Source organism: Thermobia domestica, chromosome 7, assembly GCF_964235325.1.
Source record: "Thermobia domestica chromosome 7, izTheDome1.hap1.1, whole genome shotgun sequence".
Lineage (NCBI taxonomy): Eukaryota > Metazoa > Arthropoda > Insecta > Zygentoma > Lepismatidae > Thermobia > Thermobia domestica.
The window spans coordinates 49,531,128-49,555,673 of NC_137460.1; the positions used below are offsets into that span (position 1 = coordinate 49,531,128).

The 24,546-nt window shown below is 36.4% G+C and overlaps 1 protein-coding gene across 1 annotated transcript in view; it reads left to right on the forward strand.

The window, feature by feature from the left end:
* LOC145690069 (rab-like protein 6) overlaps positions 1 to 24,130 on the forward strand; it is a 58,857-nt gene extending 34,727 nt beyond the window's left edge. Inside the window, exons 9-11 of the mRNA XM_081764587.1 lie at positions 5,694 to 6,222; positions 15,349 to 15,565; positions 18,871 to 24,130. Of these exons, the coding sequence (XP_081620713.1) occupies positions 5,694 to 6,222; positions 15,349 to 15,531 (712 nt within the window). The 3' untranslated portion in view covers positions 15,532 to 15,565; positions 18,871 to 24,130. The remainder of the gene's footprint in view (positions 1 to 5,693; positions 6,223 to 15,348; positions 15,566 to 18,870) is intronic.
* Positions 24,131 to 24,546: the final 416 nt, after the last annotated feature.

The following is a 24,546-nucleotide window of genomic DNA, read 5'->3' on the forward strand; positions in this document are numbered from 1 at the left end:
TGCGGAAATGAACTTTTGAAACCGTACTCAAAATCTCTATATATTCTCTCGTGGCTATATGTTAACGTACACGCTCGGGATGAGTCTGTAGTAAGCAGACAAGCTAGTGAAGGTGAGTAAGCGCATAATTGAAGACTTGTTTCAGCAATTGCTAATATGACTGTCCTCCGTGTCATTGTCCATGTCTGAATAAGTGCTTCAACTGGAGCGGGCTTTTAAAAGTTAACCCTTCATATTTCCAATTTTCCTTTTCCTGTAGAGTTTGCTGTCCACGCCAATAATGCTGTCTGGAAAACTTCAATGTAATGTTTTACTGTATTTGAATAACGTAGCACATAGTGAATCAACTCATCTGTAACCTAACAGTAAAGTAATTGTAAGTGTTGACTTCCTGAGCTCTCTTACGGAATCGATATTTGGAGAAAAAATGAATCGTGAAGAGCGTAGCTTTAGTGAGGAGTAGAAGCACAAGCTCGAAATTTGAATTGAGAGTTTTTAAATATTTGTCCTTCGATTTGACCTTGATGCCAGAAATCGGGACCAGCAACAATCCATTTCTTGTATGATAGGCTAATACCTAGAATCTTTTAAAAGTATGTCCGGATAAACTAATAATTTTAGTGGTTTTCATAATACTGAAGTAGGTTTTCTTTTGCAAGGCTATATGTAATAACGCGAAGTGGAAATTTCAATATGAGCGGAAGAATTAACATGATTATTGTGATGATAGCTATCGCTCGGGCCGAATTATTAAGTAAATAAACCTTATAGAGCTACGGATACAAGAGTGAGTGCAACGTTTAAACACGTTCAGAAAGGTTAGGTGTGGTGTGTGCATGTCAGACAATATATATAGTAGAATCCCCCTAATCTGTCAAGTTTGGGACTGGGGTATGGTCGGAACGCAGAGTAAGTCGGATTATCAGAAAATACAGAAATATACGGATTTACAGTAAAATAATGAACTAAAAAATGACTGTATTGTTCTCTACAGTAAAAACATTACAAAAAACCGCACAAAAGCTGTTGTTCTTATTTAAAGAGCAATACAGACTGTATGTTCAGTATTTACTATAGTAAAAAAATACTTAGAAAAAAGTTATAGAGTTTTGTTTAGAAGATAAAATTCTAGACTCAGGTGCAATCTTCCTCCATTTCTTGATCCACAAAATGTCCATAGGTATTGAGGTTGAGTTCTGCTCGCTGTACTGAAGAGCAATATCAAAAGCGTTCTTGGCGCCGGTGTGTGAAATCCGGGTAGGGGATTCGTCATCATCACCGTCCGAGTCCTCGTTCCCAGTTTCTTCAATGTTATTTTGCTAAACAGCAGCAATAATCTGGTTGTCATTGAGCTTTTCACTGGTTCATAGTCTTTGTCACATTAGGCAATCCACTCCTCAACTTCACTGTACAGTTCCGTTGTACAGTTTGTAGATCTTTAACAATTTTCCTGCGTGTTCTTGTTTTGCTCATCTACGATCTGGTCACTTTTGGTCATAACTTCCGGCCAAAGCTTACGCCATGGTTTTTGCAACGTGTCAAGTTTCAGTTCCTCCCATGACTCAACAAGCGTATAGATAGCATCTTTGATGTTGAGAGATTTCATAGCTTCAAGTATGTTACAATCTTCTTCGGACTTTTCTAAAATAGAGCTGATGTGCTTTCTGCGATAACGCCTCTTTAAGTATTCTACAACTCCCTGATCCATTGGTTGGATAAGTGCGTGACATTTGGTGGAAGGAAGGTAGCTTTTATGTCCCCTTTCATTAACTCCGCCTCAAACGGATGTGATGGTGCGTTATCCAAGAGCAATAGAGTACTAACAGGGAGTTTTTGTTTCAAGTCTATTTCAACAGATGGAACGAACTCGTTTAAAAACCAAGATTTGAAAAGATTGCAATCCACCCAAGCAGATTTGTGATTGCGTTAATAAGCCGGTAAGGAAGATAAATTTATGATTTTGAATGCCGTAGGCTGCTTAGATTTGCCAATAACGAACAGAGGAAGCTTGCGTGTACCATCACCGTTGCTGCAAGGAGCTTTTCTTTTATAAGTTTCGTTCCTGCCACGATTTCATTTGATACAGCGAGCGTTTTGTTTGGCAGCATTTTATAGTTTAGGCCTGTCTCGTGTATGTTATAGGCTTGGCAAGGTAACAGTTCATATTCCCCGACAGTTTCTTGAAACTTCACAGAAAACTTCTGAGGCGTCTCGACATTAGCAGATAGTTTTTCACCAGAAATTGAAACAAACCGGACGCCATGACGGGTTTTCCAACGATCAATTCAGCCTTCACTAGCTCCGAACTGACTTCCAGCTTTTTTTTTGGGGGGGGGGGGGAGGGGGAGCTTTTGCCTTTTCTTTTATGATGGACCCAGATATCGGTGTTCTTTTCCTTCTTTTATGGCAGAACCACACCCACAATGCATTGTCAAGCAGTTCAACTTTTGGTTTATATATTCTTAAGAGCGTTTTCACCATCTATCGTCGTCACTGCATATAATTCAATGTCTTTCCGATTTCTTCTCCAATCTTTTATTATCGTAACACCTACATTGAGTTCCTTGGCAATTTTTCATTTAATGAAAGAGTAACGTGTTTACGTTTCACTCCTGACATGTTGAAAAAAAACACTGTGCTGTAACGAACACAGAACACTGTCGTAAAACCAACGAACAGTAAGCACTAAAAACTGCACAGTACAGTACAGAAAACACGCACAACGAAAGAAACGATACAAGAGATCACGGAGCACTAAAGCGGACAAGCGGTAACAGCAAGTAAACAACAATACCGCCACGGCAGTAAACGACAATGGGACTCGTGAGTCATCGGCGAGTCGGGACAAGTTCGGCTCGAGCACGGTTGGATTAACCGGAGTGGCGGACCAGCCGAGGGCGGACTAGAGGGGTTCTACTGTACATAGTTATTGTCGGTAGATTTATTAAATTAATAAATCTCTTAGTATATTTATTACAGATGTCATATCATATTTATGTGTGTGTGTGGGTGGGATAAGGCATTATTGTCTCATTTTGAATTATTGCGCCTTCAAACTCTACGTCGTGTTGACCTAATTTTACCCCCCCCCCCTTCCAATATAAATTATCTAACTCGCACACTGGTAACAGTTATGGCTTATAGCTACAATCCTAAAAAGGGACATATGCCTTGTCGTGGCTGTGATCAACACTCATTCTGTGTGTGTGGTCATAGTTTTTTTTTTCTATGCCTATACTCAGAACCAGGCGCTCACGCTCATACACATAATAAAACAATAACAAATATTATTATTATTATTATTATTATTATTATTATTACCATCACTAATATAGAAAGTAAATAGAATCACGCTGAATGTACATTTATGAATGAATAGTTTTGCGTTTATAATAAGGATTACGAATATCTAAATATTTTATCGTGGATGTTTATGCAACATGTAACTTTTAAGTGCGTTGAGAGTTTGCATATTAGCGTTACACGAAACGTAAGATTATGAATGAATGGTATATGGATATGGAATTATGGATAGCCACTGTTAAAGTCGCCGTTACCAGTGAAGAGACTAAGTGATTGACTCCCATTCACGAACTCGACCGAGATACTCGCTCTAGCTGTTTATTAAAAAAGAATTCAAAAACTATCTTTGATTCAAGAGTTATCGCGTGAAGTAACGGACGGAAGTACTAATATTACAATCTTATAAGGCCCAATTTCTCCCTCTCCCATTTCTTAAATAAAATCATGTCATGTTGTAGTTATTACTGAATTATTTATTTATGAAATATGATCGTAATTACTTGAGTCCTTTTTGAAGAAAATTTTCCGAAAAATACTCTCTCACTAAGAGTAAACTACATCTTTTGATTTTTTCATAAGAAATGACTGATGTCATATTGTACGATTGTTAAACATTTATTTTTGAAATATGAACATAATCACCTAGAATCCATTATCAGAAAATTGTTCGAAGAAAACTCATTCCCAAGAGTAAATTACCGCTTGTGGGTTTTTCCCAGTGAAGTTACTTAAACCATATTTTAGTATTATTAATGTAACATGGACTTGTGAAATGTAAACAAAATCACTGAAACATTTTAGAGCAATATGCTTTTTTTTCCTCTGATAAATATCTGTTTGGAAAATGAAGAGGGAATACGAAGAATATTCAAACCTTTTCCTGAAGAATCTTATAAAAATCTTAGTTTAAAATTGATTTAGATTCGTTGGACGCTATGGACGGACGAACAGATGGACTAACATCCAAAAATCGCCATTTTGGCATTTAGGGATTGTACAGCATTTAAATCCATTGAAATCTCGAATTCTAGTTATTATTATCATTCTTTCCTCTCCTATCGTCTCTCAAAAGTAAGTAAAAAACTACACTACAGATACCATATGAGAAATCTAGAAAACAACCCATTAGTTTGTATCTCCATGGGTGCGGAATCTAATTCGATCAGTGTTTATTAAAGTAGACTAAGTTGTCAAAACTTAACGATATGTTGTGGTACAGTGAAAACTATCCTTAAGAGCGAGAATGTGTAGGTGGCCTAAGAATGGATTGGATAGATAGTGGCTCATATGTACTGCGAGTTGAAAACTTGAACTTTTATTACCCAACCAGTTGCTTCTTTTCACTCCTTGAATTGCATTGCATTGCATTGAATAATTTACCGGAACACAAAGGATAGGATAAAATTTGTCCAAAACTAACACTAAGACAATGTGTATTGTCTGGTGTAAAGCATACGCTCAAAATAAATAAGTAAAATAATAAATAAATAAATGATAATTTAGGACTTATCTAACAAACGAATCTAAAATTTGGTATGATTTGTTAAAATTCATGAACATCTGAAAGGTTCTATTAGTTTATTAATGCTGTAGAATTAATGCAGTTGTCCTTATGTAAATTTCTGTCGATAAGGATTTAAGCTGATACTATTGATACTAGACCTTCAAGTGTAGACTACTTTAATAACTACGACGAAGTTCAACTAAATTAAAAATTTCGTAAGTATTCGAACTCCCTCGTGACTAAACAATTAGCGTCCGTGCCTTTGGCGTGGGAGGTCCGGGCTCGGTTCCGAGCGAGAGCTCATATGGTTCGGATCCCACGTTAAGCTGTATGTCCATGTTGCCTTGCTGCTGAAATGAACGTTAAAATCAAATCAAATTTTAAATACTCGTAGTATTCAAGAATAATTTTTGTACTTCTTATGTTATGATGTATCACTACGTACATATTAACTCTTTTATTCTTTGTCGTTTAATAAAGTTGGAACCTCGATTTTGTTACCTTTTCATACTACATATTTGGAGGTTCCACTTCAGATCACAAAAATATCATTCTGCTAACCATTACACTTAGTTGCCAAATAGTTATAATACCCGAAACACAACTGCAGTTTATCCACTACTCTATGAAGGCAATGGTTTCATAATGGATAAACAATAAATTGTTTTGATTATTTATTTTTGGTAATTTTTTTCAGTTTGTTGGCCAATATAATTTACGTTTTATTAAGTCTTTAATTATTGGACCGATAAGTTTGTGAATTTAGCATGTCTGTCGTTTTTCGTACTTGAAGCAATTGAGGATAAAAGCATCAGTGAGTTTCGAAAATATCCTCGCTTGAGAAAGTACATTTGTATTTGTAATGACGTTCTCGTGTTTATTCCAGTGAGGAGGAGGCAGGTAACCCTCTAGTAGCAGGATTTCAAGATGATTTGGATCCGGACGATATAGTGCCAACAACGACAGTTGATACAGCAAGTGAGGTGATAACTAGCAACAAAACCGACGCAGCTTCCTCGCCTAGTGATAGTGAAGAGGAACCAGATCGGACTACAAGTGTACTAAGTGTAGAGAAATCATTTAGTACGGGTCCTAGCGACACTAGTTTTTCTATAGTACCTCCTGAAAATAATAATAATAAAGATTCAAGTGTGAACTACCTTGGTGGATCAGACGCATTAGATACCTGGCTTAATTCAAGTAAGTGGCGCAATAGTCCGGATGGGGAAGAAGCTGGCACGGCAGTGACCTCTGAGGAAGATACAAGGACAAAAGATGAGGATTTTGTGTCTGTTCCTTCCAAAGTGAAGCTGGATTTACCAGAGTTAAAGTATGGTCCTAATAATGTGAGTTCAGGAAGTGAAAGTCCCGTTGTTTCTACAAAGGAGAAGAAAAAAGAAAAACCAAAAGATAAGGTGAGAAATTCTGTATCTCAATCATTATAGGACGTTCAAATGTAGAGTTCTGTAAGTCTCAGATATCGAATCTTCTCAATTTCTTTTCCTCTCTCTCTTTCAGTGCGAGGGATCCCTGGTTTGTTTCCAGACCATGTGAGTTTGTGGTAGATAGTACAGGGTGGACATAAAGTCTCTCCACGATAACAAACATTAATAACAACAAAACTAAGAATGGTAGAAGCACGTGGTTTGCGAAAAATAATAGGAAAACTCAAAAAAGTTTTTACCTGATTTAGAGAATTTCCACATGTGCTCCATTAATTGCCCTTAAGGCATCCATGTGTTATTCAACATTTCAGGAGTCACTGTGTCTATTGCGATCCTTATCTGTTTTTGAGTGTTGCAATATCACGGACAGGTGTTACGTAAACCCTGTCTTTATCATAACCTCACGGGAAGAAGTCAAGGGAAATTGTGGGGACTATGGTATTGGGCCATCTCTCCCCATCTATCGATCAGGAAAAGTTTAATCGAGAAATGAACGAACATCAGTACTGCAGTGTGGAGGAGCCCCGTCCTTACCATTCCTTTATACTCTTAACATCAGGTAGCTGCTGTTCATACTCTCTCCTGAATGCTCGTTGAACTGTGACGGGAGATTTTGTTTCATTATACCACAATACCCACTTCGCTTTCTGCTGTACTGATGCCATTTTTAAGCAAATGACTGTTGCGCTGCGGTCAGCTGTAGTAGATGGTAGCACAGGCTGTGGCAAAATCGTGAAGTACCATACAAGCGACGTTTTCAGACCGCATGCTTGTGTCATTTTTTGTTTTCTTGTTATTAATTTTTGTTACCAGGGTCAGACTTTATGTCCACCTTGTATTATGTCTGTGGCTTTTTTTCGAGGTTTTCCCCTACATTCTCATTCCACCAATTATTTCATAGTCACTCACTTATTGACCAACCATCTCCGTTAGTCTACAGGGCATAACCCTTGGACGTTGAAGATTTTACTTTTTAATTTGATTTTTATTTTCTCTAAGGTTTTCATTTTTGATAAAGAAAGCTGCCTGCATATTACGATGCTCAGTGGAAGGTATATAGGTAGCACTAGATGTATATAATATACCTGGTGTCCTGTAATTATGAATCCGCCCATTTACCTCAGAAATAACAGATATTTGTCAAAATTGCCGAAACGCATATACAGGGTGTTTCAAAACAACAACAACGTTTGGGAGGTGATTCCTGACACCAAGATAAGACAAAAAGTATAGCCCATCCTGGGTGCACAAATGCTTCCTTTCGGAGTTACAGGCTGCCGAAAACAAGAAAAAATGGACTTTAAAGGTCCATAGATCCAAAACTATAGGACATACCGTAGTCGGGTCAGGATTTCATTTAGGAACTAATATGTGTGTTATCCAAAAATCCATGTTTCAGAATTCTGCGGTGCGGTACTTCCACAACAACTTTTGTAGAGGTAGTTGGAGAGTACTTCAATTTATATGCCCGTAGCCAAACTCCCTCTATAAATATTGGTTCGTGTGTAGCTTAGGGTTCTGAAACATGTATTTTTGGATAGCGCACGTGTTAGTTTCTAAGTAAAGTCTTGACCCGACTACGGTAATTCCCATAGTTTTGGAGCTATGGAACTTTAGCTTTTTTTTTCTTTCTTTTCTTTTTATGTTTCGGCAGCCTATAGCTCCGAAAGGAAGCACTTGTGCACCCAGGTTAGTCTATATTTTTTGTTTTATCTTGGTGTTAGAAATCGCCTCTCAAACGTTGTCGGTGTTGTTTTGAAACACCCTGTATATCATTAATTTGATGGAATGATATTTAGGACTAACTAAGTTCACTATGAGCATCACAAGAAAAGGTTGTCGGGGGGAATTCAAAAAATAAATAAATAAATAGCAAGTACTTTTCCCACTTAGGTAGGACGCAAACAGAGAAATTTGTAACCATTTATTGTAGTCTGGACAGCTGACTGCCGAACTGAACTGAACGATAACTGAATGATAAGCAAGAGGCTTAACTGAAAAATAAACTTGAAAAGTTCGAAATTCAAAGATCGAAAAAATGGACGACTAGACAAAGAATCGAACCCGGGTTTTCGGCTTCGTGTAAAAGCGTTTAGCGCTGCGCTACCGACTTCGCTTCTTTTCTTGATATTTTCTACCCTTGAGTATGGTACTTATCCATTTAGACCGCACGGATTGTGTTACAACTCCTATTGTATGTGGACAACCAAATGTCTGTATTAGTAAACACCTATGATGGTTATATTAGATATTATATGATGGATGGAGAAAATTTTTCTTATTTTCTTTTCACACCGTATACTCTTTAGATGCACTGTTGCCAACTTGCCAGTGTGAAATGTCGCTAGTTTAGTACTCTAAAGTCGCTAGAAGTCACTAAACGCCTCCTGCCAAGTTGCTAGAGAAGTCGGTATACAATTTTACAAAGGAATTAAAATAATTTAAATATTTTTCATATACAATGGAAGATTCGAGTATTTTTTCTTTTACAAAAATGGCCATCTTGACAAAAATACTGCACTATGCGCTTTGAAGAATACAAATTAATAAATATAGTTGAAAGTTTGCAAATACTTAAAATTTTGGATCACTTTTCCCCATTCCCTCCTGTTGAGTACGATTATCTTTTTGGGGGGTTGGGGAATTCATGTTGCTTTCGTATTGGAACACTTCACCGAACTCTCCCCACGAAATTTCTGTATAATTTATATTAAGAACAACCGCAGTTCAATTAATATATAAATCACACGCACTACACTGAACCAGAAAAGCACAATGTTCTCCAGCGTCACTGTCACTGTACGCACTGTGCAATGCAAGAGGTTACCAGCTATTACGCAACTAGTTAGATACGGGAAATTCCTGGATTTCCGAACCGCAGTGAAGAAGGACATACATAATTCTCATAGCAGTAATGAATCCAACGAAGTAGGTCGCTCATAGCAGTAGTGCAACAGTGTGTGTAAAAGTAATTATTAGTATCACGAACTGCAAAATTTTGGATACTTTAATATAAATGCAGAACAAAATATTTGAATTCCTAAATGTCGCTCGATTTGTCGCTAGGCGCTAAATAAAAATTTTTGTCGTTAGACACTTACAAAAGCCGTTAGTTCTAGCGACAAAGTCGCTAAATTGGCAACACTGTTTAGATGGGAATTAAATTGAATAACTATGCGAGGGTTATAAAGTACACTTGTCAGTAAGGCAAGATTGTGAGGAACACACTGTTGCGCTGCCGAAACGTGAGAAGAATTGTATTTCTATTGATGTGTAAATCTTTACTAAGTGGAGTTTATATCTACGATCTTCAAATCAAAATTGAACCACGTGGCCATTGAACCTTGTGCTCTTTCTCTTCACAATCACCACGCTACCAGTACTACTTCACTTAGCTAGTAGAGAGTAACTAATAGTTAACATTTTAAGCTGTAGGTCCCCGTATTATATAGCCCCGGTGCTAGAAGAGTATGTTAAACTCAAAACAAAACTAATGTGCACTTCATGTGTATTTTTATGGACGTAGTCCTTGTATCAATCTTGGTGGTTCATTTGGGTTACATCAATTTTCAACGAACTTAAAAAGTTCGTTATTGAATTCTCTCTGTCTGTCTGTCTGTTATTTGTGATTTTTTTTCAGTTTTGAACCCTTCATTCGATAGATCATTAAAAACTATTTGAGAAAGTGATGGGATTTTTCACGTCACTCTTACCGTTCCCGAGATGTTGACCCAAAAATGGGCGATTTTCAGAGATTTAAGGATTCATATCTCTGGAATCATAGAGAGATGGTGTTGGTGTTGATCAGTACCTGAAAGGATGGTGAACATTTTGGTACCAAATAGTAACCGATGGCGACTGGACAACTGGCTAGTGGCAAACTGGCCACCGTTTCCCAGATATTGGCCAAAAAAAGTTCGAATTTTGGGAGATTTAAGGAGCCTTATCTCGGGAACCGTAAGTCATAGACAGATGATATTTTGCGAGAAACAGAAGGAGGTGTGGATAAAAAGATTTACTTTTACATGTAGGGATGATCACAGTTATCCTTCCCGCTCCATCTCTCCATTCTTTTTTAAGTTCGTTCTGGCAATGCTCTTGGAGCATTCTCAACTGGTTACATCTCCCACTTCTTTCCCTATAACCTTTAATAAACCTGGTCTTTTCTTAGTGAACAACGCTGACGATTTTCAACTCAAATATTGAATAGTTATTTCAACATAACAGAGCATATAGACTGTTATCTTTTCTCCATCCTCATGATGCAAACCAAAAACATAGGTGAGAAAACTCTAATAAGTAATATACACTAAGATCGTTAAATGAAAAAAATTCGCTATCATCAGTGGCAGCCTTTTCAAGATTGAGGTAAGAAACACTGGTTTGTGCAGATGAAAGGTGAAAAATGCACTAATATAAAAATGTATACTATATCATCGTTAAAAAGACATCGTGTGGTTGTATATCTAGGTGCAGTGCATTGTACGTTTTTAAGTTGGTATATTTTACCACCTTTTTATATTCGGTCTTGAGTAGCACGTGTTTTTCTACGCCTACTTAACACGTTGGCTACCAAGCGCCTCTTTCCTGAGTGCTTTGCGTAGATAGCATCTATATATTTTTTCCAATAATCAACATTTTTCTGTTTTTCTGATTAAAGTTTGAGAGTATAAGATATATGTAATCAAACTAGATAGTTTTTAAATCGAGTAAATCACCTGATCATTCTTCTTCGAGGCACACAAAAAGCTTAAGTTTGTCTCACAACGAGTTCTTACATTGTATTCTTGTGTCTTAATAGTGGTAATTCAACATTCCTAACCTAACAACGTAAAGTGAGCATGCTGTTTTAAGAATAAATCACAGCAAAGGGCACGTGAAACATAAAACAAAACTAAGAAGGTATTAGTAAAATTCTGTTAGCGCCCTAAATTTAGGGAAATACATGCAGTGGTGTACGTTGAAAATAAGAAAAAGCATATCACTGGAAAAGGTAGGCAACTATAATATCTGCTTATACAACATGATTCAAAACAACACCGACAACGTTTGGGAGGTATACTGACACCAAGATAAGACAAAAAGTATAGACCAACCTGGGTGCACAACTGCTTCCTTTCGGAGTTAGAGGCGCCGAAAACATGAAAAACATGAACTTTGAAGGTCCATACCTCCAAAACTTCGGAACCCACCGTAGTCGGGTCAAGACTTCACTTAGGAAGTAGTATGAGACCTATGCAAATATCCAAGTTTCAGAATCCTGCGGTACTTCCGCAACAATTTTTATAGAGGTAGTTGGTGAGTACTTCAAATTATATGCCCGTAGTCAAACTCCCTCTATAAAAATTGTTGCATGAGTACCTTAGGGTTCTGAAATATGTATATTTGGATAGCGCACATATTAGTTCCTAAGTAATCTTGACCCGACTACGGTAGGTCTCATAATTTTGGAGCTATGGACCTTTAAAGTTCATTTTTTCATGTTTCGGGCAACCTATAACTTAAAAAGAAAGCATTTGTGCACCCAGGTTGGTCTTCTACCCCCAAACGTTGTTGTTGTCGTCGGTGTTGTTTTGAAACATCCTGTAGAAGCTATAGGGCATATATTCATTAGTAGTTTATTAGTTTTATTGAATATTTCCTTTCTCTTTGGGAACGTCACAGCACCATTTTTATGATTGTATCATTGGATCCTTACTTTTACATCATCTATTGTAAGTGTTGTTTTCTTTAAAGAACAATTAGTGCAGAGTATTCACGGGCTTAATTTCGCTTTTTGAGTGCCGTATATTTCCCGTCAATTCAGTGTTCTAACAAAAACACTATTCACATTAATATTTTTTTCGGAATTTTACAATGTTTTTAATTTAGTATGCGGTTCCCTCTCAATTTACATTTGGCTGTTGTGAACATTAATTCCACTGGCAGATTTAATACTGCGAAAATTTTGTGAATTTCAGGACTAGGGTGGTTAAACACTTATTTTAGCTTATGTAGTTTGTCAGTGAGATTTCTTTTGAATGCTTGTTGGCATTAGGTGTAAATTTATGAAATAATTTTTAATTGACAATTTAACTCCAAGTGAAGGGAATATGTTCAAATTCAATTTTTGCAGTAGTGTGATTATCCTCAGGAAACATCTGTTAAAATCCTATTTAAGTTCCTTACTATTACTACTAATCTTCTTAGCACTGAAGTTATGTAAACTGGAAACGATATGTAACAAAAATATAATCATGTAGTAAAATATAAATAAATGGATATTGTCGAGTAATTTTATGTTTTACTTAAGATGATGATATTGCTCCATCTATGATCTAGGTTGGCCTTGTCTAAGTTGAATTTAGGTCCTTTGGTCCTGATGAAAAATGACTCGAAATCATTTTTTTCTGTTGGGACATGAGTATGACATAATATAAAGCCGTGGTGCATTTTATATTATGTCCTTTCTTCTGAAGATGTTTCAAAATGCCGAAAGTGAGATTGAAATGTTCCTCATAGAATTCATTACATTCGCACAATCATTGTAGCTCCCAGAAGAAGCCTATTCATCGTTTACCCGGTCAGTTTCTCTATAAAATCTGGTACCACATTCGAAAGTTTCTTATCAAGATACAGAAATTGTTTTAAGGATGTTTTAATATTATTCATGTTCCAATAATACGAGGAAAAGTTTTCTAGTATTTTTTTAATCAGAAACAAAGGACCTAAACAACTTAACTAAGGGCAACCCAGATCGCAGATGGAACAATATAATCAACATCTCAAGTAAAACTTTAAAAAAAAAATATATTTTATTATATTACTTAATGCTTTTGTTACAGTTCGTTTCCAGAATTTACATTGGATTTTGTTTGCTATGAGCAAAGCCTTACGCAGAATTTTTGGCATTTATGCCAAGTAACGAATAACGTACTGCTTTCTATAATTGGTCACGAAAATAGTTTAGTAAGCCTTTGAATTGTTCCACAACAGTTGCATGAGTAGCAGTTCTGCCATCTGTTTACACAACAACACAATTAACAAGATTAGCAGTCTTATTAAGGACTCTAAATAGGATCTCGACACGTGTTCCCTGAGGATATTCACATTACTTGAAAAATTTTACTGGACATAGTGCTCTCACTTGGAATTGAATTGTCAATTGAAAATTAATATTTCACAAATTCACACCTACTACCAACAAGTTTTCAGAAGAAATCTCACTGACAAGCTACACAACTAGAATAAATGTTCAACCACCTTAGTCCTAAAATTCACAAAATACACGAAGTGTTAAATCTGCCAGTGAAATTAACGTTTACAACAGGCAAAAATAATTTGAGGAAGGACCACATATAGCATAAAATCAAGGCATATTGTGGAATTCCGCATAAATTATTAATGTAAATAGTGTTTTTGTAAAAACATTGAATTGGAGGGAAAGACAGGGACATCGAAATGAAGTCACTGAATACTTTGCATTAATTTTCTTTAAAGAAAACAAAACTTATAATAGGAGATATAAAAATAAGGATCTGATGATAAAGTATTTAAAATGGTGTTACTCACGCTCCCAGAGAGGAAGGAAATATTCAATTTAAGTATAAAACACGGAGGCACGAGGTGAACGACTTTTCGTACGCAACTATAAGTTTCAAAAGTTGACGATAAATGTTGAATTACCACTGCCGAAACACAAGAATATAACGTAAGAGCTCGTCGTAAGAAGGACTTAAGCTTTTGTGTGCTTCAGAAGAAGAATAACCGAGTGGATCCTTCGAAATATAAGGAATATTGAGAAAGAAAAATTGAGAGGAACACTACTAGGTAATTCGATTTATTATGTATTCCGTACGCAGCAAAAAATGAGGTGTTACAATAACACAAAATGACTACCACTTGAGCGTGCTACTTGTGTGTTAATTTAACACCAAGGACATCGTCTTACGAGCATATCAGAAATAACTAGACATCGAGAATTTACATTGGATTTTGTTTGCAATGAGCAAAGCCTTATGCAGAATTTTTGGCATTTATGCCAAGTAACGAATAACGTACTGTTTTCTATAATCGGTCACGAAAATAGTTTAGTAAGCCTTTGAATTGTTCCACAACAGTTGCATGAGTAGCAGTTCTGCCATCTGTTGTTCTTATGCCCTAGCACATAAAAACAACAGATACGAACAGTAGATGGCAGCACTGCTATTCATTTAATTGTTGTCAGACAATTCAAAGGTTTACAAAATTATTTTTGTGGCCGTTTATGGAAAACAGTATGTTATTCGTAACTTGGCATAAATGCCAAAAATACTCCGTAAACAGTGTGTTTACTAAAATTCCAAAATGAAATTTCGTGACTTTTTCTTTACCAAATCAAAATTTCGTAACATTCTCAAGAGCGAATTTGGGTGCGAATTAGACCGAGTTTTCATGCGATAGAAGCGTGCTTTGCTTGCAATTTGGTAGCGTCTAAAGCCGACCATAGACATTTTGGTGGTGAATTTTGACGTTTTATAGAACAAAATTTTCCAGTCTGTACTTATATCTATACAGATAAAAAAAAAAAAAAACGTGACCCAAAAGCTAAATTTCGTGGCTTTTTCTTGACTTTCATGACCATTTTCTGATTTCGTAACTTTCGTGACCGATAGACACCCTGGTAAAGCGTCGCTCATAGCAAACAATAAAATCCAATGCAAATTCTCGATGTCAGTTACTAGTTATTTCTGTTATGCTCGGAAGACGGTGTCCTTGGTGTTAAATTAACACACAAAGTAACACGCTCATCTGGTAGTCATTTTGTGTTATTTTAATATCTCATTTTTTTTGCTATGTGTGCTTAATAAGTAATTATAGATACTTTTCATTGAAGCTGTTACTGGTGAGTCCTACTGTACAGATCGAATAGGGCCATGAGATTTACCGATTAGTAGCCAACGTGTTTAAAATATTGCAAATGAAAGTGGCGAAAGTATGACTTAATTTCATTTAATGAACTTCGTACAGTACAGAGGAAAGTAAAGTGGCTTGTTTGATCTATTTATAATAGAGTTGTTGAAGCAGTTTATAATAATAGATAAAAGTAATAATAGTACACTTTGATGATTATTTCAGTGTGAAGAGAAAAGTTTAAAGAAGCACAAGAAGAAGAGTAAAGACAAAGAGAAGTCATCGAGTGGTGAGAAAAAGAAAAAGAAGAAGAAAGTAAAAACGGAAGACAGCGAACGGGATGAGTTAGAAGAGTTTTTGAATGGTCCTTCAGTGGCGCATGTGGAATCTGCCTATGAAGCCATATAGCATTGGAGTCTAGTCATCAGGCTAATTTCTTAATGTAAGTGTAGTAAGTCTACACTAAGTATATTAGAGAATTTGTAAACCATTATTTAATAAAAAAAAGCATAGTAAGTAAAATGTCGCTGTAATGAACGCCAATATAACAAAACGTTCAAAATTGCAAAATGATTTTTAGGATTTTTTTTTCTCTATTTAATGTGAGTAAAACATTTCATTTTAATGAATTTCAACTTCCAATATAACGAATGAAAATTACGTCTTTTTGCCTACAGAAGGTTGGTCCGGGTTTGTATCCCCTACGCTAGAGCGTAAAGCCGTATTCCCACCAGCGGTTGTGCTGACTATAAACTATAGCCCGACACCAAAGTTTTCATTGGAGTAGGCTTCTGTTCAGAGAAATCTTATCAAGTTTGGACCACTCCTCTTTGCAAACTTTTCACAAGCCAGTCAGTGTGCGTGGGCAACGTAAGGAAATCGCTCGCTTCAAACATCGGAAAGCACAAAACTCCATTGGTACAGCGTCGGGAGACTTGACAGGGATGTCTGAATATGGGATAGCATGAATTCCAGTTTCACTCGCTTTGTGGGCCGTGCGCGCCACAGTTGTTCGAGCCGTGTGACTTGCTGCTTTGTCTTGTTGAATGAAGACTTTCGACTCCTCAGCACCATACAACGACGGAATATGCTGCCGGTATAATGGCTCCAGAACGTGTTGTTGATAGTATGCTGCGTTAATTTTCACATTTCGTGCAACTCTATGCAGAGACAAACCTGCAACCACCATGAAGACACGGGGAAAACTTTCGCGGCACGTGCGGACTCGATTGGTATGGGCCTTGGCATCCTTGGGATGATAGTAGATGGCTCGAACATGGCTCGAACCCGCTTGGAGTTTGACAAATAGATCCACGTCTCGTCTAACGTAACCACATATTTTCATTTGTCACTCGCTAAATACCGTTTGCAATGAACCCTGCGCAGCGGCGCAAATCTGTCTTCAACATTGGGGGGGGGGGGGGGGGTTAAGACCGTACTTTTTTTTTAAGCGATGTTCAAAACATCTATTAAGTTGAAAAATAACGCTGTGGGGGATCTGGGGAGCAGAGTTGTCTTCCACATTAGAGGGTAGGGAGATTTGAGGCTTATTCTGGGGGAAGGGGAAGGCGAGAGTCATATTACAGTAGATGAATCTGATTTCTGAGGTGAACCTATTGTATATTATGTATCAGGCGATGTAGATGAAGTGGCAGTCGGGCACAAATAATCACATTTCTCCCCAAAAAACACATTTCAAATCAAATTATTCGGGGACAGCCCCACCAGTTCCAAGATTGAGGGGGCATGTCACCCTCATCCCCCCGGGATTTGCGCCAGTGACCGTGCTTTCCCGGATGTGTTTGACTGTGAGTATGTGAACACGTGGCTTATGCTTCACTTGCAGGCGTAAATCCTGGCTGATTATACCCTACTCAGTTGATTTGGATCTTCTAACACTCATGGCAATGTCTCTTTATGGCGGCGGATTCTCCTGGGTCACCAACTTCTGCACTTGTCGAACCACATCCATTGTACGTTTGGGACGGGGGTGTTGTTTTCGTGCCACTGTGCGCACATCCGCTTCCTCAGGCTGTGCATTTTTGTTGCCTTTGAGTACATTGGCAATACCCTTGGAAATGGTGAAAACCCTTGGACGAACGCTGTTTCAGAATTGCACTGTAGCTGTATCCGATGTCGGAAAGAGCAGTGATGTATCCCTCCCAGAATGGGGTCACTTCTGGAAGCATTTTACACTCGGAGCACTTCACTTCCTGCTACCGAATTCTCCAGACAACTGGTTTCTGATTGCTCCGCTGTGCTTACTGTCTGTGCCATCATTCTAGCGCCCCTGGCGGACGTTCCACTTCGTTTCCATAAATGTGGACTGACCTTCTGTATATTTTACTATATTTCTTGAAAATATAATTAAAATTTATCGTGTTTCATAGTACAAACATTATTAATATGTTATTTTACTACTTATACTAGCTGTGAGGAATCACCGTTGCCGGGTCTTAATTCAGAACCTGGATAAAAGGAGATGAGAAGGATGTTCTTATTCCAGTGCCCGGGTTTTACAGATATTTTTTGAATTGCTCTGTACAAGTTGGACATTTTCTGTGAAACTGCAATTTAAATAGATTTCTTTATTGGATTTTTGTTAGCTATTCTTTGATACCTCTTCCTGCTTCTTTTTCGACATGAGAATGACGAGATTATCTTTTCACTACCTAGCTTAGCGAAAACAGTTTCCAGTTAGAGGGAGAAACATCTCAATTATGTTAGACTAGTAAAATATTTAATGTAGACTTGTACCGTATTGTTCAAACAGGGTCGTCTTAAAATAATATAGGTTAAAACAGGCTTTCTCAACCTATTTCATATCTCTACCCCAATAAGTATTTCCTGGTTTTCAATAAGTTGTTGATTATTGCTACCCATCGCTTCTTTCTTGTATTCAATCTTCAGTTTTCACCAATTTCATTCCTCTTCTATTCCAATTGCTTTTTAAAAAAATCTCTATTTGTTTAACATCCATTGCTGTATTTGACAAGTATGAAAATAAAAATATGTTTATCAAGTCATATCTTCTTGATCTCCCTTCGCGACCCCCTTAAGTTGAGAAATCACATGTTAAAAGTATCTAATGCACATGATAGAGATTTAATTGTTAATTCTGTCTAACACATACGTAATGTGACCTGGGGCTGCAGTGACTCAGTTGTAGAGCGTTCACCTCTGGTGCGTAGTCCTTGGTTCGATCCCAGGTCGCGCCAAGTGCACTTTGTGGTGGACAAGCACCATGTGCGTGGGTTTTCTAGGGGTTCTCCCGTTTCTTTCCACTATTCATTCCATCATTGGATTCATTTATCATCATCACGGTCTCCTTTAGCCTAGCCGGCGTATTCGTGGGACGTAAATCTGAAAGATTTCATTTCATTTTTCACGAATCTGAAACATACGAACTGTCGCCTTTTAAGTCCTAGGAAATCTATGACCGACCAGATAACGCGGGTTCAAATTGGATGTATGATTGACGCATTGACTTCCAACGTTTCGAACCAAAGTCTAATACGTTTCGATTCAAGTAACTCTCTTACTACTTCACGATACAAACTCAGCAGCGAAATACGCTACCCCTCATCGACACCACGCATGACAAAGGAATCTTAAAATTAATAGCATTAAATTAAGATATGAGATGGGTTAACACATGTCTGTGTTGCTATAGTGTCGTGAAAACTCTTTATAAAATACAGTTTGTCATTTGATTCACATTTTAATCGTATCTATACTCCTTTCCAGGTGCAATCGACAAACCAAGTGATTGAACCAGAAGATGGAGTTTCTTCGCATGTAATCACAAAGAGGAAGCTTCCATCGTATTTCAGCCGTCGTTATTGAGAGCTAATATATTCTAGTAAACAAATGCGTATAAATTTATTCCAGAAGGGTATTCAAATACCTTTATCTGCAGGGTTAAACAGCTTGTTGTAACATATTAGTATAAAACTTGCTAACAATGATATCGTTCTTGTTCAATAATAATATAAATATTCTCGTTATTGTGTCTTAAAGAATGGAGAAGGTAACGTCGTTGTGGAACTTCTTTGTAGAAAATTGCCATAATATAATGTGGAGAAATATGTTTTGTGGTTAGCGGGATGTGCTAACTCCAGTTAATTATTAGAAGAAATTATTTCCGTAAGGCAAATAAAATCAGAATTGTTTGATTGGTGTCGAAACAGATGATTATGAAATGTCGTGTCATTTAACATAAAGCATGGGTCATTTTCTTCCTTATTTATTTAGTATAATCTTCGTAAATGTTTCTTAAATAAAAGCATATATTAATCATGATGCTATAGTACCTGAAAAGTTGAGCCAGCCGGATGAATTGTTAGGTAATGTGTGGTCAGCGCATGAGCATTTATTGGCTATTATTTTGTTCGTCTGCATTGGAATTGTCATTTCGTAATTCAAGTAGTTTTTCAGTTTCCTGGCAATAGTAAGTTATCAGCATTTATGTACTCCACAAATTGCTAATAATCAAATGTAATTTGTAAGAGACCAAGGCCGTTTCTCATTGTAAGGCCGTAGAAACTGAGCAACTTTTTCGATAAAGAAAATTTGCAGTTTTCATAAGAGTTACCTTCAAATGTCAGTTGTTTATTCCGTAATTGGTCTAGACACATGAAGTAAGAAGCAGGATATGCAGAATAGATCAAAGATTAATAAAAACGTATAATGTATTCGCATTCAAGAAACCATTACCTGAAGGGGTAGAAATAGGAAAAACTTAATTTTGTTTTTAACGATAAAATAGAATTTGGCCCCCTGGCCTCAGCCAAACATGTAAATTCTGATGAAATCTGATAGTTATACCAAACAAAGTATTCCTTCTCAAAAACGTCCATCTACCAATTTGTAGTTTTTTTTTTTTTTTTATTTTATTTATTTTTTTATACAGAGGAAGAAGACTTCCTCTCTTTTCTTATATTTAGATAAATATCTTTCCTTTAACTGAAAACCACAAAAAAGAGTGAAGAGGCATGTGTTAACCAGTAAATGAAACCAATAACGTAGACTTTCAAATATAAATATGAATAATAATGTTACGTTAATGCATTTAGTATAATAATATAAATATAGTTGGTATCTAGAGTCTTTCTTGAAAGTAACATTTTTATGTTACTTAGTACCTTAAAGGTATATAAAAAAGAACATATATGTATCTTGTTAGTAGCCTGTTAACAAAATATCACATCTAAAACCAGAATATTCTTCGTGTAGTAGTAATACGCGTTATGTATAGGATCGAGCATCAATTGAGGTTACGAGATGCTTTATCGTACGTCACTTTCTGTCAGTTGTCATGGCAACAACCAAGTGATTCTACCCATTCGGTCAACCACGGTGCAACTATATGATCTAACTAGAAAAATAATGTTAGTGCTATGAAAGCTGTGCCCGTTGAAATAAGGTAGCCGCGTATTTTTGTAGAATTACAAACATTAAATAATATATCCATCCTCTTACAAGGATCGCTTACTGTGGAGTTACGAATAAAAACTCTGAAAGCAAAAGTATATCACGTGAAATCTTTCAACCAAGACGGAATAAATCATGCCTATATGACAACAAATATTATTATAGTGTTAATCTTATCAGCCTGTACGTACGAAATTAACATACATTTGGTTTGATAAGCAAGGAGAGTAGGACCTAGTTTTTGCGGTTCAGTTACATTTCTTTTCATGTTGTGTGAAGTTTTAATTTCACAATAAATATAATTTATTACATAAAGAGTTTTTAAAAGAAAAGTCGGTCATACTTTATTATTAATCGTAATACTACACGATTCGAAATATCGTCCTTTCAGTCAGCGACATTGTTCTCTTTTAGAACCAGTTCTCCCTCAAAATTATCAATTCTAAAATATTTCCACTGCGTACTTTTCAGTTCTCTGTCGAAGCATCGGAGTCGAGCATAATGATGGCAACGATGACGTCGCAGACTTACCCAGTTCATATTCGTAAACGATCTATCAACTTTTATGTATGTGCAAGTTTTAGAAGTAGATTGCTATTGCATTATTCAGAAGCATTGTATTATATGGATTTTTAAAAGTCGCGCCTGACCATACACAGCTAATATTTTTATCATCTTTTTTTCGTATCTATTTAGTGTATATTTAAAGTTGGAAATTTTCCGACGCGTAATATATTTTCACATCGACTTCAGTAAATAGGACAATGGGGGAGGGGAGGTGGCTATACGTAGAGAGATCGCATGTACCGTCGCTCCTGCTACTATGTTTAGATTTTAATACTGTTTTAAGAGATAATATCATAAAGCTTGAACATCCCGGAAATATAATGTATCACGCTATTTATTGGCTCTTCTGTCTTCCGTTTTCGTAGCCTTTTTGGAGCGAACATAACCGTAAGTGAGTCAATGTAACAAGTTATAGATGTTACGAAATAGCATTATGAAAATCTTGTGGTAATAAGTAGTTCAGAAAAATCCAGCAAAAGAGACAGTGAGTGTTTGGGTTTGTAGCAAGAAACTATTAACAAATATTTAATTACTCGTTGTGATGAATTGTTATGCCGATAGGTATGGAATATATACGTATAATAAAAATGTTGCCCTGCTGGGAATTCGAACTCCAGTATCCCAGTTGCTAGGCGGGACGCTCTGTTAATATTAGATGATATTTTAATACAGATTTGTGTTAATGATTACAATATTTCGCATAATCTTGCCTTCAGCAGTAGAAAAGAAAGAAAAAAAGTTTTTCATACTAAAATCGTTACGATTATTATTGCGTAACTTCCAAAGAGATGTTTTTTTGTAAGTGCAGCTTTAACTAGCCTTTAAAGAAGTTACTTTCTCCAGCATGCATTCTTTCATAAGTAAAATTAGTTTTAAAGTCTCACTTATATTGCTAATTAGACAAAAGTTCTAGATATGTCTAAGCCCAGTTTGTAAATTATAGTTAAGGATGTAGATTGCTACATTTAGTCTTAATGTCAGAATGTGCAGCGACATGTGTTACTAGTTGAATATGTTAGTTTTCTTTTTAGGGTGAAAATAATTCAAACCGATTTGTGAGGAGGATACTCAAGTTAATAAACGAAATATGTTTTAATTCTTCGGTAAGCTTAGCCTAACTGTTTTAAATTTTGTTGAGACAACAAAGAATATCAAAAATGTAAAAAGTGAGCCAGATAGTGTCTATAAAATGCTATTAAATAAACTAACAACTCTCTCCCCAAACCTCTTCTTATAGACTAGAAAGTAGGGTGCGACGCCATAATTATTGGGAACCCAAATTTAAAAGTTACAAAGCTATTATGGCTTAAGTGTGATACATAGCTGGAAGATTAGCATGTCTGATGATAGAGGGCACTCAACAATAGTCCTCGACGTAATCTCAATTTTTGTTCAACCGCTTATCACAACTGCAGATAAAGTTTTTTTTTTTTCTATACCATTTGCATAGAAATCCACAAGTTTTCGTAGCCATCGTCAGCCAGATCACATGCCACGTAATGGTGGCCAGCTTTTTTTTTTTTTTTTCTTTCTTTCTTTAGAACAGGGAAAAGTGAAAGTCAGTAGGGCTAGGTCAGGGTTGCTCTAGTCGTTCCAAGCGTAACGTCAGTGGTTGAAATACTGGGTCTACTTCTGTATCCAGACTTGTGATTAATAATATTGGTTCGTCTTTCTTTAAAAGCAATACCACTTCCCTACATGTTGCTTTGAAATTTAGCCCTCTCCATACACCTCTACAATCTGCATATGAATGTCAGCAGGTGTAATAGTGTTTTTAGTCCACAGGAACCGCACCACCGACCTCATTTCTACTGTTGACCAATTTTCCAGACGAGTTTTTTATGTCCGTTTCTCGGGTACACATGATCAGAATCGGAAGGTTTTCAAACTAGCACTAAGACAAGGTATGTCATTAATTTACAAATAAATTGTTGTTAAGTTACAGTGAATAACATAAAATAAAAGTTTTATGCTTTGTATAACATTTTTTTTTTTTTTCGGTTATCCTTCGTATACACTATCCGAAAAGTCTTTAGGTCATGTAGTAGCGTTTTGCTGATACTGTCTGGCTCACTTTTTTTTTTTTTTTTTTTTTTTTTTTTTTTTTTTTTTTTTAATAGCGAATGGCGTTAATCATTACTTATTCTGTGTGTTTACAATAAAGGGACCTCCTTCACTTCATACGTACGAAAATTTAAATAAATAGTTCTTATATGATTAGTTAGAGACGGACATAACAGAGCTTTCCAGGTATAATATATAGAATAGAGAGATGGTTTGTAAGAACACTGTGTCTAGTGGTTATAGCGTTAGACTCAAGTACGCGTGTTCCCGGGTTAGATTCGCGGCCGATGCTTCCCAATTTTCGGCGTCCACCTAGCGTCGTGATGTAAACTGGGGAGTCATGTGAATAAAAACCGTGACGGCCACTAGGTCTAGAAAGCTCCGGATAACGCCTGTGAGAGACGACGCGACGTGTTGACTGCGTGTTCGTCGCTGGGCTAGACGTAGATCAACCAGTTGCTAACGGATGGCGTTGGAGCGACTCAGGCCCTCAAACGGGCCGTTACGCCAAATGGTTTGGTTTGGTTTTAGATGATTTGTAAGGGATGTGGGGAGGAAGAAGAAGCAAGGGAATGATGATATCAGTGATACAATGTAGATTGCAATTGGTATATATAACCAAAGCTCACCGCATGGAATAAAATTTGTGTTATCGCTGCTTTTCAATGTGGGAATTGAACATAATTAAATGACTGAGGAGAGTATGTACAAAATTTCAGAAATCTGCATCCTTAACCAAAGACATCTTCGAATCATATATTTACCACATAAATGAAATGTAATTAATGTCTTTTTCTTATAAAATTTATTACTGTTCTGTTATTATATTGTATATTTGTTTATTTATTCATTTGTAATATCATTGAAATGTGTATATATTAAAGTACAGCATTGTTAAGTAACCGTGTTGATATTTGAGTAGCATGAACTGTATGTATGTATATCTATGGTTTCCAACACTCACCTCCATGTTCTTTGAAGACAGATATTTGTTTTAAAAAAAACTGTAATATTTCAAAGACTAATCGGATTTCTTCTTCTGGCAGCAACAGATTGCGAATTTGACATGTTCCTATTTTTTTTATATTATATACTTTATTGATTGAATATCCTTGGAATGGTGTATTTTCTATCAGAAAGTCTTCTTATGTATAATCTTGTGAACTTGAAAGAAAATGAATGTAGTTTACAGAATAGACTTACAAGTTGAATAGATCCAATTAGCTATCTTATCCAATTAGCTACCTTACGCGAAGCCACAGAAAAAAAAATGTAAGTGTAGTATTTAACTTACTTTTTTTGTTTCTGTTCCAAATTACACTGTTAATAATTATATACGTTGGTATCTAACCAAATGAT